This window comes from Ceratosolen solmsi, unplaced genomic scaffold (genome assembly GCF_000503995.2).
Source record: "Ceratosolen solmsi marchali unplaced genomic scaffold, CerSol_1.0 scaffold47, whole genome shotgun sequence".
Classification (NCBI taxonomy): Eukaryota; Metazoa; Arthropoda; class Insecta; order Hymenoptera; family Agaonidae; genus Ceratosolen; species Ceratosolen solmsi.
This window is the reverse complement of record NW_011948419.1, coordinates 5,460,529-5,475,559: the sequence shown is the minus strand read 5'-3', so window position 1 is coordinate 5,475,559 and position 15,031 is coordinate 5,460,529. Positions and strand designations below refer to the sequence as shown.

Genomic DNA, 15,031 nt, shown 5'->3' with positions numbered 1-15,031 from the left:
ATAAACATTGATTTTGTTCAATAACGATTTATTAATTTATTAACTGGAGCTTTTATATAGTGAATATTAAAAATAATAAATCGTTAAAATTTTTTTTTAAGATTTGATGAACTTGTCTAAGTACAAATACGTAATTATTATTATTATTAAAGTTTTAATAATGTTTATCATTAAATTATGGACTTACTTTCCAAGTTCAATTAATTATTAAAAAAATTGATTATATTTTATATAATGCTCATATCAATTAATTATGCGCGCGCGTGCGTGTAAGATAGAAAATAGATGAATAATGAAATCATAAATTTAATATTATTTATTTAATTAGCCACTAAATATAATTTATTTTTTCTAGAAATTCTGTTCTTTGTACAGAATTCATTCTGTTTTACCGACAAACTCTATTTTTAAAGTAAGAGTATATACCGCTAGAGGGTAATAATTTAATGAATGTGAAACACACAAAAGAATATGGTGACACTCACAAAAAATGCTGTTTGTTTTGTCACTAAAAATAATATAAATGTTACAATTTGATTCTTCTTTCTTATATAAGACAATGAATTTTCCAATTTTAAAAAATGAAAATAATTTTCTATGTAACTTTACTGACTTTCATCGAAAAACTAATATTTTTTTTGTCTCTCTTTAGTTTTGCACACAATAAATATTAAATGTGAATAAATCATAAATATTTGTATTAAATATTTGGAAATCATTTAATTAAATTTTGTATAGAAGCTGTTGCTATTTAAATAATTATTAGAATATGCGTAATTTAATTTTTGGTAATAATTTAATAAATCATTTATCGCTAGTTAAATTACGCAAAAATATTAAACCGTTTAGAAATTATAAAAAAATGGTTGAAATTCTAATCTTTTAAATATTTTGATAGGTAATTGTAATGATAGGATGAGTTAATATATATAATTTTTATACAATTTTATCTAAAATATGTTAGAAAATTAGAAAAATATTAAAACGTGTTAAACTTTAATATAATTTTATAATATAATTTAAGATTCATTAAAACTTTTTTTATATAGGACATTTTTATAGACATTTTGCTTTTAATAATAACTCATTTCTGTTTTTATTTTATTTTAGTTAATATACCTCAGTACTAATTAACATCTCTCGGCTGTCGGCGCGCTTATTTCGATTGGTGAGCTGGGGCAGGACGAATAGGAAAAACGAGTACATTGCCAATCGTCTTAACCCTCTACGCAATTGCGGTAATTCAATTCGAAATTAACGCATTTGCAACAGCCAATTGGCGTAGAGTACTAATAGCGCAAACGTGGGGTAACTTACGAATCCGACGGCCGAATGTCGAAGTTTGAAGCTCTGAAGTACTACTATTACGCCATGCTATGTAATGTCAAATATGCATTTTACAAGGCATTAATATTCAATTTCATAAACTTATAAAATTTTAAATATTTATTGTATGATTTGTATAGTTTTAATTATTTTGTATTATTTATGAACGAGTATATGAATAATTAAGAAAGTGAATTAAGAAAGGTAAGAAAATTATTTATGACGTTTAATAAATTCGGTATTCGAAATTTATTTATTTATTATTTAAATAATCTTTGGCTCAGTTTCAATAATCATTATTTTATTAGTATATAGATGATTGATAATGTTAATTGTTTTTGCAAAAATTATGAAGATGGCGATGGCGCACACGAAAATGAAAGTTGGACATCTGAATATTCAAATATTTTACATCCAACAGTGGTCGAATCAAGTTTTTGTTCATATTCTACCCTTAAAACAATATCTTATATTAATTTGGATGATGAAGATCTGAGAGCGGCTAAATTAAATAATATAATTAAAAAATTATTAGACATTATTCGCAATCCTGTGTGTGAAGATATAGGATTTGTTTGCTATTTGCTATTTAAATTCTTGAAATATAATGGTTATGACGGATACGTATCCTTATGTCATTGATTCATAAATATTCATAAATGATATTATTCACTGGTATCAATATTAAAAAATTAATCAATTCCAAATTTATATTTGCAAAAAAGCCTGCATTTTATAATGTAATATTTACTTAATTACAATAATTAAAAACATTGTATTGCACAATATCTAAGTTATTATTTAAATTAATTTACTAATTGTGTAAAAAATGAAATATAATAAAAAACAATTTAGAATCTAAAAAGTCAATATTATTCTTAATTTTTAATAAAAAAAACTTAGTATATATGTGTTCATTTTTAAAAGTACGTTACAGTGAATAAAATGTGATTATAAATAGGAATAAAATTTATAGATTTTGTTAAGTATTTTTACAAAATAGCTGTACATTTCAACCACTTTTAATAAATTTAAAAAAATTCAAGGCATTCAAAAAATGTATTTCATTAAGACAGATCAATGATTAGTTAACTTTTGTTTTAACTAAGATTTTGTACTTTTGGCTTATTGAATTTTATTTTTTTTTTTTTTATATTGATTTCTTTATATAAAGAAACTATATAATCACTATGAAAATCCTTACAAAGCAATTCAGTACTTGGAGCACCTACTGCATATCCGTGATATCCTTGATTTCCTATCTAAGCAGGCTAAACATATTGAAGACTATCAGGATTTCCTTCGCGAGTTCCTTTATCTCAGCGGGAAGCCACCACTCTTGCGGAAGTCCTCTGAGCTCCTGCTGTGTGCTCCTAAACTCCAACGTCACTTAACTCTCTTGGGTTATCTGCTTTTCCTAGCACCATCGAAAGATGCATTTTTTACCGTCAAGAACGCCATTATGAACTTCGTTCACGGCGATGATAAGAAGGCAAGGAAGGATGCGGTAAAACCGTCCATGTGTCGCGAAGCCGTTAACTATTCCAAGCTTCCATTCATCCTCATTGAACATCTGGCGATTACCTCGGACGAGATTTACACGGACATTTTGGAGATAATTTTGACAATACTTCCTTTATCGCAAACTGTTTGTAAGATACATTTTTTTCTTCATATTATTAGACAGTGACCCATATATTTTACTTTAAAAATCCAAATAAAATAAGTATACTGTTTTGTAGAATATTTTAGAAACTATTGTCAAATTTATAGGAAAACCGTATGACAAAAAATCAAAAATACATCAAAAATACCAATATTTTAATGATATACAATGTATGGAAATAATTATCATCGTAATAGGTTCATTCTGTAATGTAGAACTAAAATGAAGTAACTAAAAGATTAAAAAAATTAAATCATTATTACAAATTTACTTGAAATTATTACAAGTCTAAAGAAATATAAAAATCATTTTTTCTCATAATAAAAATTATTCGAATATGATATAATCAGACAAGAATAACTCGAGTTAAATAAATCACGAAAAAACTAAGTAGAAACTAAGTATACGTATTTTAATAAATTAATACATATATAATTAATACATAATATTTATATTTATATTTTATATATAATATAAAATTAATACATATATAATGGAATTATTTTTTTTATAACTCGGAAAGTAGTTTCAGAAATCACTTTTGAGAATTAAATATGAAATCTTAATATAAAATTATAATGATTCTTTTAATTTGAATAAATGTGCCTCAAAACTATTGTATTATTTTCCTATAACACGGAAGAAAATTTTTTTATAAAATAATTAAAAAAAAATTAAAGTTTTATTTCAGTAAAAAATTTATCGAACAATTTATTGAATGAAATGTTTTAATTTGAACATAACTTTACAAATTGAAACATTTTTTAAAATTAGAATATTGATAAAGTATAAAGTCACTTTAATTAATTTTATCTATTTAAAATATTTTTTAAAGCTAACAGGTTAATTGCAGCTGGAATAGAAGATCAACTCCTTTTGAAATTGCGTCTAACTTCTTGCATTAATGAAACATTGTACAATAGTAAATATATTCAGAAAAATCATATCATTATTCCGAAAATTCTTTGGAAATTAATGTCAACTTTAATTGAATCAGAAAATCAACCAGAAAATGCAAAACATTGTAAATCACCATCATTGGATGCAATGTGGTAATCGTTTTTTTGTAATTTTATGTTTTATTTAAGTTTAAATTCTATATAAAAGTTCATTTTAAATGAATTGTATGTTAATTTAATTCACTAACTTTCAATATTAATAATTATAAAAGTCAGAAAATTGAATTTAAGCTAAATGCTTATACTTTTTATTTAAAGTCTTGATTTGAGTGAAAATAAAATTTAATGTCTAACGGTATAATCTCTAATTTATATAAAGAATGCATTTTTATCTATGAATTCTGTTTGTGAATACAGAAAAAATAATAAATGTCTAAGTTTGAAAATATAATTTGATATATATATATTAAATATATATATATATATCTTATAGCTGAAGAACGTAGTATATATGTAGTATATAACGTTGGAAAATTTATTAAAAAATTTTAAAAAAATCTATTTAACTATTATTATTACAAGCTTATATTTTAACAGCCTTAAAAAATGGTGTTATGCAAATAAAAAATATCGATTCCAGTTGCCTCCGCAAGATATTGAATTTGAGCGTAATTGAGGCTAAACGAAGTACGCGCTGCAAAACTTTACGCAACGAACTCGTGAGGATGATCCTAACGAATCTTCTTGGTCGCGCATCAGACTACTCCGAATGGGACTTCGTTGGCTCAGGAATTGCTGATGATTTGGCTATTCTTGCTGTGGCGACAGAATGCGGGACACAGAACACTTGGGCCGAGAATGCCAGTATCGAGACTAAAAATCAAGATGACCTAATTTTCAAGAGGACACTTCTAATTATCGTCACATTAATAGCTGAGGTGCAGCCTGAAACTGTACCTGTAAGTCGAACGACTAAAACATTTTCTTTTTTAACAAAAAAAATTGATAGAAAATTTATACTTAAATTATTATACATGTACTCTATTATTAATCTATTAATTAATTATCACTATGAATTACTTTACTCCATAAATTAATTAATAACATAAAAATATCTAGTTTGTCTAATACAATTGTAAATATAATTCTAAATTAATTAAATAATTCACAGCAAGGCTTTATAATTTCTGTAATTTAATTTTGCAATTTTTAAAATTTTAACTAAGTAACTAAAAGTTAATTTGTATGTCTAGATAAAAAAAAATTAAAATAAGTATTTACAACTACAATTTATGTTATACTATTTTCCTAAATTAATTTTTTTGTTTTTCTTTTAGTTTTATAAATAATGCTGAAAAATTCTGAATTCTTATAATATTTATAATATGCGTATTAAATAAATGTCCGCTAAGATTCAATTCTATCCAATAATCAGAATAAAAACCTCCAAACGCGTATATAAAATTGATTATTATATTTATTAGAACATTTATCTGTATATGATAAAATGTCTTCTTAACTGTAAGATTTATGTCTCTTACTATATAGTACTTTTTATATTTCAACTTAGTTCTACTTTATTTAAATCAAAGATTTTAAAAATTGTTCTACAATTTCTATAAAATATAAAAATCTATAAAATAAAAATAAAATTTTCATGCAATAGCTCCTAAAAGAAAGGAAATTAATATTTGGACTTCTTCAATTTTTTCAACCATATTCCGAAGATACAAAATTACCTTGGAATTTTGAGCAACGTTGGCATCTCTTCAAATATGTATCTAACGCACTTATATATCTTGTTCCGAAAATACCAGAAGAATTTATAAATTTCAACGGTTGGCAAAAGTAACTTACACATTCATTAGAGCGTTTAACGTGTTTTCATATACATCCATTGCTTATAGAAAGTAATAAATGCATAGTTTATTATAAATAATAAATTCTTTTTATTATAGATTCTATAATTTTGGGGTTGATCTCGTAAATTTGAAAATTAATTTAACAGATATTACATATTTCGCAGAAATGTTTTGTTCTTTATCTTCGATAAATTGTGATTTACTTAGGGAAAATTTACATCAATTTTATGCTAAACCATTATTCGGTAAAAGTTATTCAGTCATTATTTCTATGAAATTATCTTATTTCTTATTCCCTAAATTAGATAATTTTATTACATAATTTATGTGTTAATTTAGACTTGATTCAACGGGTTCTTGAATTTGAAGCTTTATCAATAACTCACCAAAAAACTATATCTTTTCTCCTTATAACTATTCAAAATATAGTGGAAAATCAGTGTAGTCCATTAGAAATTAATGAACTAGTATTCAAAAGTGCATTTAATTTGTTAAATCGATGCAGATATCAGAAATGCGAAGATTCTAAACTTGAGCAAAGGTTTTTAGATTTTTATTCAGTATTAGATTTCTAATTATATATATTGTTAAAATCAGATTTTACTTTATAGTTATCTTATTACAATTGGTTCATTTATTTGGAAGTGTTTAGTTCCTAATGCGGATACATTTATACAATTTTTGCAAAAAAGTGGGCTTTACTTGTTTTTAGACATCATGGAAAATGCGAATGTTTATGTACAGAATTTTTATTTGGACGTACTTACGGATATTTGTGAAAAACAATTTAGTATTCATTATTTATTTTCTTGGAGATGCGCTGATAAGCAGAAGAATTTAATATCTATTTTAACACATATTTGGAAGGAAGAAAGAAAAATATTTGGTGCTCAGAAAAATTACAAATACAAAGATGGTAGGTACATATATATAATTAATATATTAATATATTAAATATGAATTATGTAGCTACACCCCCCCCCCCACACACACACATATTTAAATCCAAATTAAATATAAAAAAACTAAAAAAACTTGATGCATTTATAGTTATTAAAACTAAATTAATATTTGAATTTCTTATATAATAGTGATGGAATCACCATTAATAAATAATAGCCAAACGCTTTATCTATATTACATTAAATCGATACGCAATTCAAGTAATATAATTACAATTGCAACCCGTCCAGCTCGAGAAAAAATAGTGTTTTTAATTAAATTAATGCAAGATTATGAAAAATATCAAAAAGATTGTTGGAACATATTATATAATAAACTTACTATAGAAGAACGTGTAAGTAGAATAATATTTATCTATAAAAATAATTTGACCTTCTATTATTTATAAATTATATTTTCGAAAATATAAAAGTTGTACACTAAATATTTATCTATATGTATAAGATACGGACGATATAGATTACTTACATTTGATTTATTATATATAAAATGGTTTAAATTATATTTATTTAATTTCTGTTTAATGTAATATATATGTAAAAGTGTATACACCTCTTGTCCCAAGTAAAATAAAAAAACATAATTATTAAATACATGTAGGATATGTATGTCTTAGGTCATTCATATAAGTTTGAAAAACAGTAAAATAATTGTAGTTTATAAAAAAGTCGTAAATAACTTATTATTGTATTAATAGTGGAGGAATTTACATGAATTCATATTTAAACCATACAATCATCAGTACTACATATATTTTACAATTACAATTCAATTAATTATTTCTTGAAACTATGAAATGAGAAAAAGAATAAAAAAATGTATAAATTTTTATAGTAACTAATTTTATATATAAATTTTGACCATAATAAGAAACCAAATTTTAAAGCACACGTTTTAAACTATCTATTTAAAAAAATGTTTCAAAAACGTAAATTAATTAATGACTATAAATTATGAAAGTATGAAAATATTTATTAGTGATAAATTAAATTCCATTACTATCTATTATTCTATTAGATGAGTAAATGATGTAATACTCATACTTGTGTTTATCTCCACTTAATCAATATGATGGGTATTGTCACATAGAATGAAGTTTATGACAATAGGTAGAGTTTTTCATCTCAAATGGAAAGACTATTGTGATAGAGATAGTGACAATCATAGTGACAAAAATATTAAAATGAAAATTTATTTATACTTTGCTAATTAATAGAATAGTAATGTGAAAGTATTTAAATACTAATTTTATTCGTAGTTCTTAAATAATAAATCATTTACTTTCATTTCGATCTTAATGTTAAAATATTTAAACATAAATTTGTGTTATTATTTATCAAAATAAATTTACATAATCAAGTCAATAAATACACATACCTTATCTACAATTTTCTTCTATCATATAAAAGTTGTATTTAAATAATTGGTATTATTAAATTATTGATAAATATTAATGCTTTGAAAAGTTTGTGTATAAAAATTTATAATACTTAAAGTTATTTTTAAAATATACGAAATATAAGTAAAAATGATTAATATCGTGTATGTTTATAAAATTACGCACAAAATAATCTTGCCACTTATTCGTATAGAATTTCATAATGCAATTACATCGAATGTAAGTTAAGCTCAATTAATTGAAATGAAGTTTCATAGAGTCTCATATATTGATAATAAGCTATTATATATTTTGTCAATACTTAATATTAATATATTAGAATTTTTTAAATAAAGAAATAATATTCATAATATATGTGAACAAGTTAACATTATCATTGAGAACAATATAATATGATTCATTATTTAATTCTTAATAGTATAGGTTTAATATTTTTAGGAAAAAGAAATTTACCAACGGGATTTATTAAATCACATTCTATATAATATCAATTTTATATTATCTTACAATAGCATATGCCAATTGAAAATATAAACAATTTAACATTTGAATTTAGTATAATTTTCTAACTATTACATGTTTGTATACAAAGTTATTATAATTAAACTAGAAAATAATTTAATTAATAAACTATTAATATTAAATTATTTAATTAAAGTAAAATATTTTATTCAATTTTTAATCCAATTTTATTATAATTGTAACTCATTCCATTTTTAATAACATTAACGATAATGTAAATATAATATGTATATAATCCAATATATACATGGTATCTGATATTATAATGAAAACATAATATTTTAGGTTGATAATTTTTTTAAGATCATTAGCTAAAAAGAATCATCATTCAAATATTTTTGTTTCCCATGAATCAATACAATGAAGTAAGTAAACACAAATATTTGCTTTTCATTTAAAATGCTAATAATGATTTTCCTCTAAAATTGAATTTGTATTTTGTGTTCTATTTATTTTCTCAAATATCCCGAAATGATTAAGAACGTCTCTAATTTTTTTTCAAAATAGTTCCATACAATTATTACTAAACGTAAAATAAAATAAAATATTAATAAGCAGATGTTAATTAAAATGATATTCAGTATAGATATACCCCTATTAGGCAACTTTTAAGGACTGTCAATTTTTGTTTCCTTCAAAGTTTTCTTTAATTCCGGTATATTTCAAATATATATGAATGAGCCAAGTCCGAACTTCAATATCCTATAATCTTGAACGGAATTATTCACATATTTCATTGTTATTTATAATAATATAATTGATTTTTTAATTTGATACATTTTTTATAAATTTTCTGGTATACTCTGGTATTTCTGTTATATGCACTACCGAGGATTCATTTTGCTTTTATTTTTCAATTCAGAATATTATTAAATAACTTTAAAATAAATCATGAATATAAATTTTACATTATGATATACACAAATACTAATAACATAAATGCAACAATATTGACAATAAATAAATATTGAAATTCAAAATCGATAAATATGTTCAGAAATATAGAAAAATTATATTTTTAACGATATTCTTTTAATAATAGAAATTTTTTATAATTTATTGAAATAATTAATGGTAATATTGAAGAAAAATAATTAGAAGTAAGATAATGAATTAGTATATTATCTATTTTAACGAATTCGGCATAGAAATCATTTTTAAATAAAAGTGGTTTGTAGTATAGCTCATGAGTAGCGAAAATCTGATTAAAAATCAATTGTAAATATTTTACATTATGTTGTTATTTAACATAATAATAATATCTGGAAAATACTTAAATAGACATATAATCTAGATATAATAATCGATACACTTGTGTTAAAAGTCGTTTAATTTTCATTCCATGAGGCAAACTGATTAAAAAACAATTGCAAATAAGATATTGAATAATAATAAAATATCTAAATCGATTACTGATGGTTAGATAGAATATATCATTGACTTATAAAAAATATATTACTTGCTGCTTTTGATACAGTTGTTGGTAAGATATCAGTATAGAATTGAACCCACTGCTGATAATGTAGGTACTAAGAAATTATTACAAATTCCTGTAATTGTAAGAATAAAGGTAAAAGAGTGAATATGTGTGGGTACGAAAAAATATTGCTGAACAAAATTTGATAAAATCTTTAAATCATCTAAAAATATCATCGTTGTAATGGAAAAATATTATTGATAAACAAATTTTCTTAACATTGTTTTTGGAAACACAAATATTTTTACATTGTATTCACTTCACTTCTACACAAGAAAAGCTTTACTAATAAAATTAATAGTTAGTTTAATAATCGTTCATTTTCATTTAGTTAATAGTCAAACTGTCATTTCTACCACTTTGCAACGTATAATGAAACTAAAGTAGAGAGACAGAGACGTGAAAGAACGAACTTATTATACCCCATTGTCATTCAAATTTGGATTTCCCATTGTTCCAGTTAACGTTTCTGGAGATCGAAACTTATGACGGCATGAAGGAGGACGAGGCGATGATGGAGATATCGAAGACGCTGGACTGTGCAAATGTCTGTCCTCTGACGAAGTCTCGGGAAAATTTACGTCCTATGAATATGAGGCTCTACGATTACAATGTACGTTTAAAAGAGGGCAAACAAAAATTGCTGGATATGTGGGTTGTCGAGAAACTCGAGGAAGAATATCAGGAATACCAGAACATTCAAAATGCCAAACTTAATCCCGCGTTTGATGCGCTCAAAGTCTTTGAATACATTGCCAGGACGAGCATCAAGGATTATATGTTAGCAAAAAAAACTAAGCAGAAAGCATTAATCGATGCAAGCATTAGAATGATGAAAAACGAGACAGAATCACTGCGGAGAACTTACAATTCTGATACGAATATAACGGTATGTTTTTCATCCTATATTTCTCATTGTCCCCCCCCCCCTCCCACAATCACAATGCACTATTATTCCTCACTATGTACTTAGAATGTAACACTTATTTTTATTTAATTTACTTAATACGTTTTCTTCGTGTATTCTACGTAAATTATAAAGAGAAATATGTTTAAAAATTTATTTTATACGTATTAACTATCTATAATGATAGTTTTAACTTAATTTCATTGTAATGTCCAAAAGCAGAAGAATCAATGCATTAAAAAGTTTTGCGAATAATATTTCTCTTTTATAAATCTAATATAATGCGTGGAATTCAATATATATTGATTAAAAATAAATAGAATTGTAAGAAAATATTTTATTTCAAGAGCAAATTGTAATTTTATATACATTAATCAATAAATATATAAATGAGCAGTATAATAGTAAAAATCAATTAAGAAACCATTAAAATGAATATATTAATTAATTTTTACATTCTTATAAATATTCTTCTAAAAATATATCTAACACACACATTTTTAAACTCTTTGTTGTTTTATTTACGCATAGATCTTATAACTGTATACATTATAATTCTAAGAATAAAATTATATTTTTAATATATTTTTAAACATATTTTTTAATTATAGGCTGTTTTCAATCAGAATTTGAAAATACGAAGTATATCAAAGTCGAATTTAAATTTAGAGGATGAATTATCTTTAGTTTCTTCTTTAACATCTGTAGTATCAGCAAATGCTTCCTCAACTTGTTCATTAACAACGGAAAAGTCGTCTGCTTTTTCATTCTTGGGGAAGAAGTATGTATTTGATACAAGTGGAAATGTTATTTAATTTTTTTAATTGTTTTTCAATCATTATTATCATTATTACATCATTGTATAAAATTTAAAATATGCAAAGTTTTCGTAAACATTAATGACAGTAGTTGTCTTTTGGTAACAATGTACAATACATTATTTGAAAAAAAAATTTTTGTGGAATTTCACTTAATTATATAAAAAAACGGTATTTTACAATATATTATTTCTTTAAATATGATTGGACATATGCCTTTTATGTACATGTATGCAACCACGCGACAAGATAGTTTTAAAAAAAATTCAATCGAATGAAACTTATAATTTTCTAATACGTGATTTATATAAAATTTATGTTTTTGAGTCTAATAAAACTTTTATTTCGTAAAAGTATTAATAACTTTTTAAACAAAATACTAGCAGCTTTTATGAAACCTATAATATAAGCATATCATAAAATTTTACTATATTTATATTCCTTATATTGTACTGTACAATACTTTAATTAAATATTTTTTAAAGTAATGAAAATTGATAAATACATATTTTGTATAAACGATTACTGGAAAAAAAATGTTTAATTTATGGGTAATGTGAAATAGATTTTATATGCTATATTTTATAATACTACGTATTATAAAGCTATGTTCAAGGAATTAAAAAAAAAGTAAAACTTTTAAATCGAAAAAAATTATATTATTATAAAATTATAAATAAAAAAAATGAATGAGAAATTAATTATTTGTACTACAACAATTGTATATTAATTATAAGCACTAAAATTCTGGGAGAATTGAAATTTATTAGCAAGAATGATTAGAATAATCTACAACTGCTTTAAGAAACTTTATTTAACTACACTCATTGCATATAATTTGTAAAAATATGAAAATAATCTTGAGTACCGGTCTTCTTATTATTATAAAAATAAAAATATATTAAATAACATTAAAGCAGTAAATTGATGAAAGAAATTGTTATTTGTATCGTGAAATTTTCTGCGTGGTTAAATTTTGCAGAAAAAAAATAAGGAAAAAAGAGAAAAAAGGAAAACACTTCCATGAAAAATTCGGCGAGGAAACACGTTGTTTATAGAAAGGCATGGACGTCTCTTGTCTTTTAATTTCCCTTTCTCTGCATTAATCTCGCAGCTAAACAAATACTCGCTACCGAGCTAAACTACACTATCCAATAATCTTATCGCTCAGCAAGCAAATCCGATTTTAATCTTACTGCTTCTGACTGGTAACAAGGCACCTCCTCCCCCGCCCGAATGAAACGTTATCATCGTTGACTAAACAACGCGGGAATAGAGTCTAGTGGACGAATGACGACTTCCCCTATCACGCGTATGATCTGTGGTCCAGCGAAGTTCTCCCACGAAAGATCGTGAAAAGCTCGATCTAAAAAAGCAAGGACCGCGGAACATTCGCGGCAAGCGTCGTGGCGTCCGACGTCGTTGCCGCCGCCGCCGCCGCTAACATGGTGAAATTGTTTGGAGGGGGAAGAACTGCAACGCAGCGCCAACTGGAGGAGGCTCGGCCGGAGAAGGCAGCAGCAGGTAGTCCGAGGCGAGAACTCGCGAGCGCTGGGAGTTCGCGTTTATCCTTGTTCGACATTGCGTGCGGCGCGTGAAAGAGAACCTCGAGGAGGTGCGCGCGATATATTTAGAGAGAGGGAGAAAAAAAGACAAGGATAGAATTGCTTGCCGCTGTATGTAAGGATGCAAGCCTCGTGAGGACGCGCGCAACCAGCAAAGGTTAGGAGAGTGTTGAGCATTGATAAAGAGGAGCGTACGAGTGGCTAAGAGGGCAAGTTATTCATAAGCAGCGAGTAAAAAAGATGCGTACCGAGGAGGAGGAGGAGGAGATCCCAAGAGGAGGCTACCTCCGGCGTAGCTCTCTCGTCTTCTTCGTCTTTACCTTCGATCTCCTTGCGTCCATTGCCGCGGATACGGCACTACCTGGTGAGTGTACATTATTGTTATTACAGATGCTTCTTTTGTATTGTAAGATTTTCTTAAAAAATCTGGATGCCCGAAATATAAATTATGCTCTTTAAAATACTATTTGGATTTGCTTCTACCACGTCGCCCAAACGAATTTACGATATCTTCTTTATTTAAGGCTCCTTAAAAATCCTTATCCTATACTTGATTTAATATATTTATTTGTTTTTTCTTTTTTGTTCTGTTATATTACGTAGATCGACCAGAGAGCTGATTTTAAAAGAAATTTTTAATGAATTTCTGTTTTTATTCTGCCGAACATTTGTAAATTTTATTACACTTGCGCATTCTCTATGCGCGAGGAAGTTTGTCATCGCGAATTGTGTAATCTAAAATTACTAAGGCATCCATCCAATTACCTTCAAATTATGTAGTCAGGTTATTGAGATTCAGTGTAAACAAAATATTATAATACAAGATACTTTAAATATTGGTAAATAATAAAATACTTCAACTTTTAAACAAACATACCGTTATTCAATTGAGCCAATAATTGAATTAATTTATTATTAAATATAAATATTAAACTAACCAATGAATTATTATAAACTATGTATACTATAGTTCAAATCGAGTTAAATATTTCGCTATGCGATTGATTCAATATTTTATTTACCAACCAAATAGAATTACAAACTATGATTCGTGTAAACTGCTAGAGGAATACTAGTGAAATTTATTCTTAAGATCGTTAGTTCGTTGTATATTTAGATGGATAATTAGAATAAATTTGTATATATGTAATTCTACAAATAATTCTTGCGTTTTAGTTGAATTTTATCGATGAAACAAAATTATTCGATAAAGCAGTTAATAACTTACTTAGGTTCCGAATATTCTTTTCAAATGTATCCTTTTTCTCTAAATGGAATGACGTTAGTCGAATCTTGTGGTTAAGGAATTCTTTTTCGTTTACGGGATAATGATATGTAGTCGAGAACATTCGCGTGTGCGTATGCGGTTTTCAAAGAAAACAGCTGTTTAATAAGGAGGACGCGCAAAGAATCCGCCTTGTGGATTGGAGTTGTAAAAAGAAAAAATGTTGATCTTTCAGTTGTAGCACAAATTTACTGCAAACAAATGAATTCCAAATTGGCGCAAAGATTGGTGTTTATACCTTTGAAATGTTCAGATATTGAAAGTAAATATTAAGAAAGGAAAATTCTTCATGCTTACAAACCGCATATTTGTCAAAAAACTATTATTGCTAAATAAAGCGTT

At 25.5% G+C, this 15,031-nt stretch overlaps 1 protein-coding gene across 1 annotated transcript; it reads left to right on the top strand.

Moving 5' to 3' along the window:
- Positions 1-1,332: 1,332 nt before the first annotated feature.
- Positions 1,333-11,836, top strand: LOC105360812 (uncharacterized). The gene is made up of 12 exons (XM_011497813.1): positions 1,333-1,378; positions 1,682-1,950; positions 2,543-2,978; positions 3,828-4,044; positions 4,532-4,850; positions 5,558-5,729; positions 6,093-6,294; positions 6,365-6,620; positions 6,667-6,673; positions 6,845-7,050; positions 10,575-11,003; positions 11,633-11,836. Exons 1-12 carry the CDS (start codon positions 1,333-1,335, stop codon positions 11,834-11,836), a joined length of 2,763 nt encoding a protein of 920 aa, XP_011496115.1.
- The last annotated feature ends 3,195 nt before the right edge of the window (positions 11,837-15,031 follow it).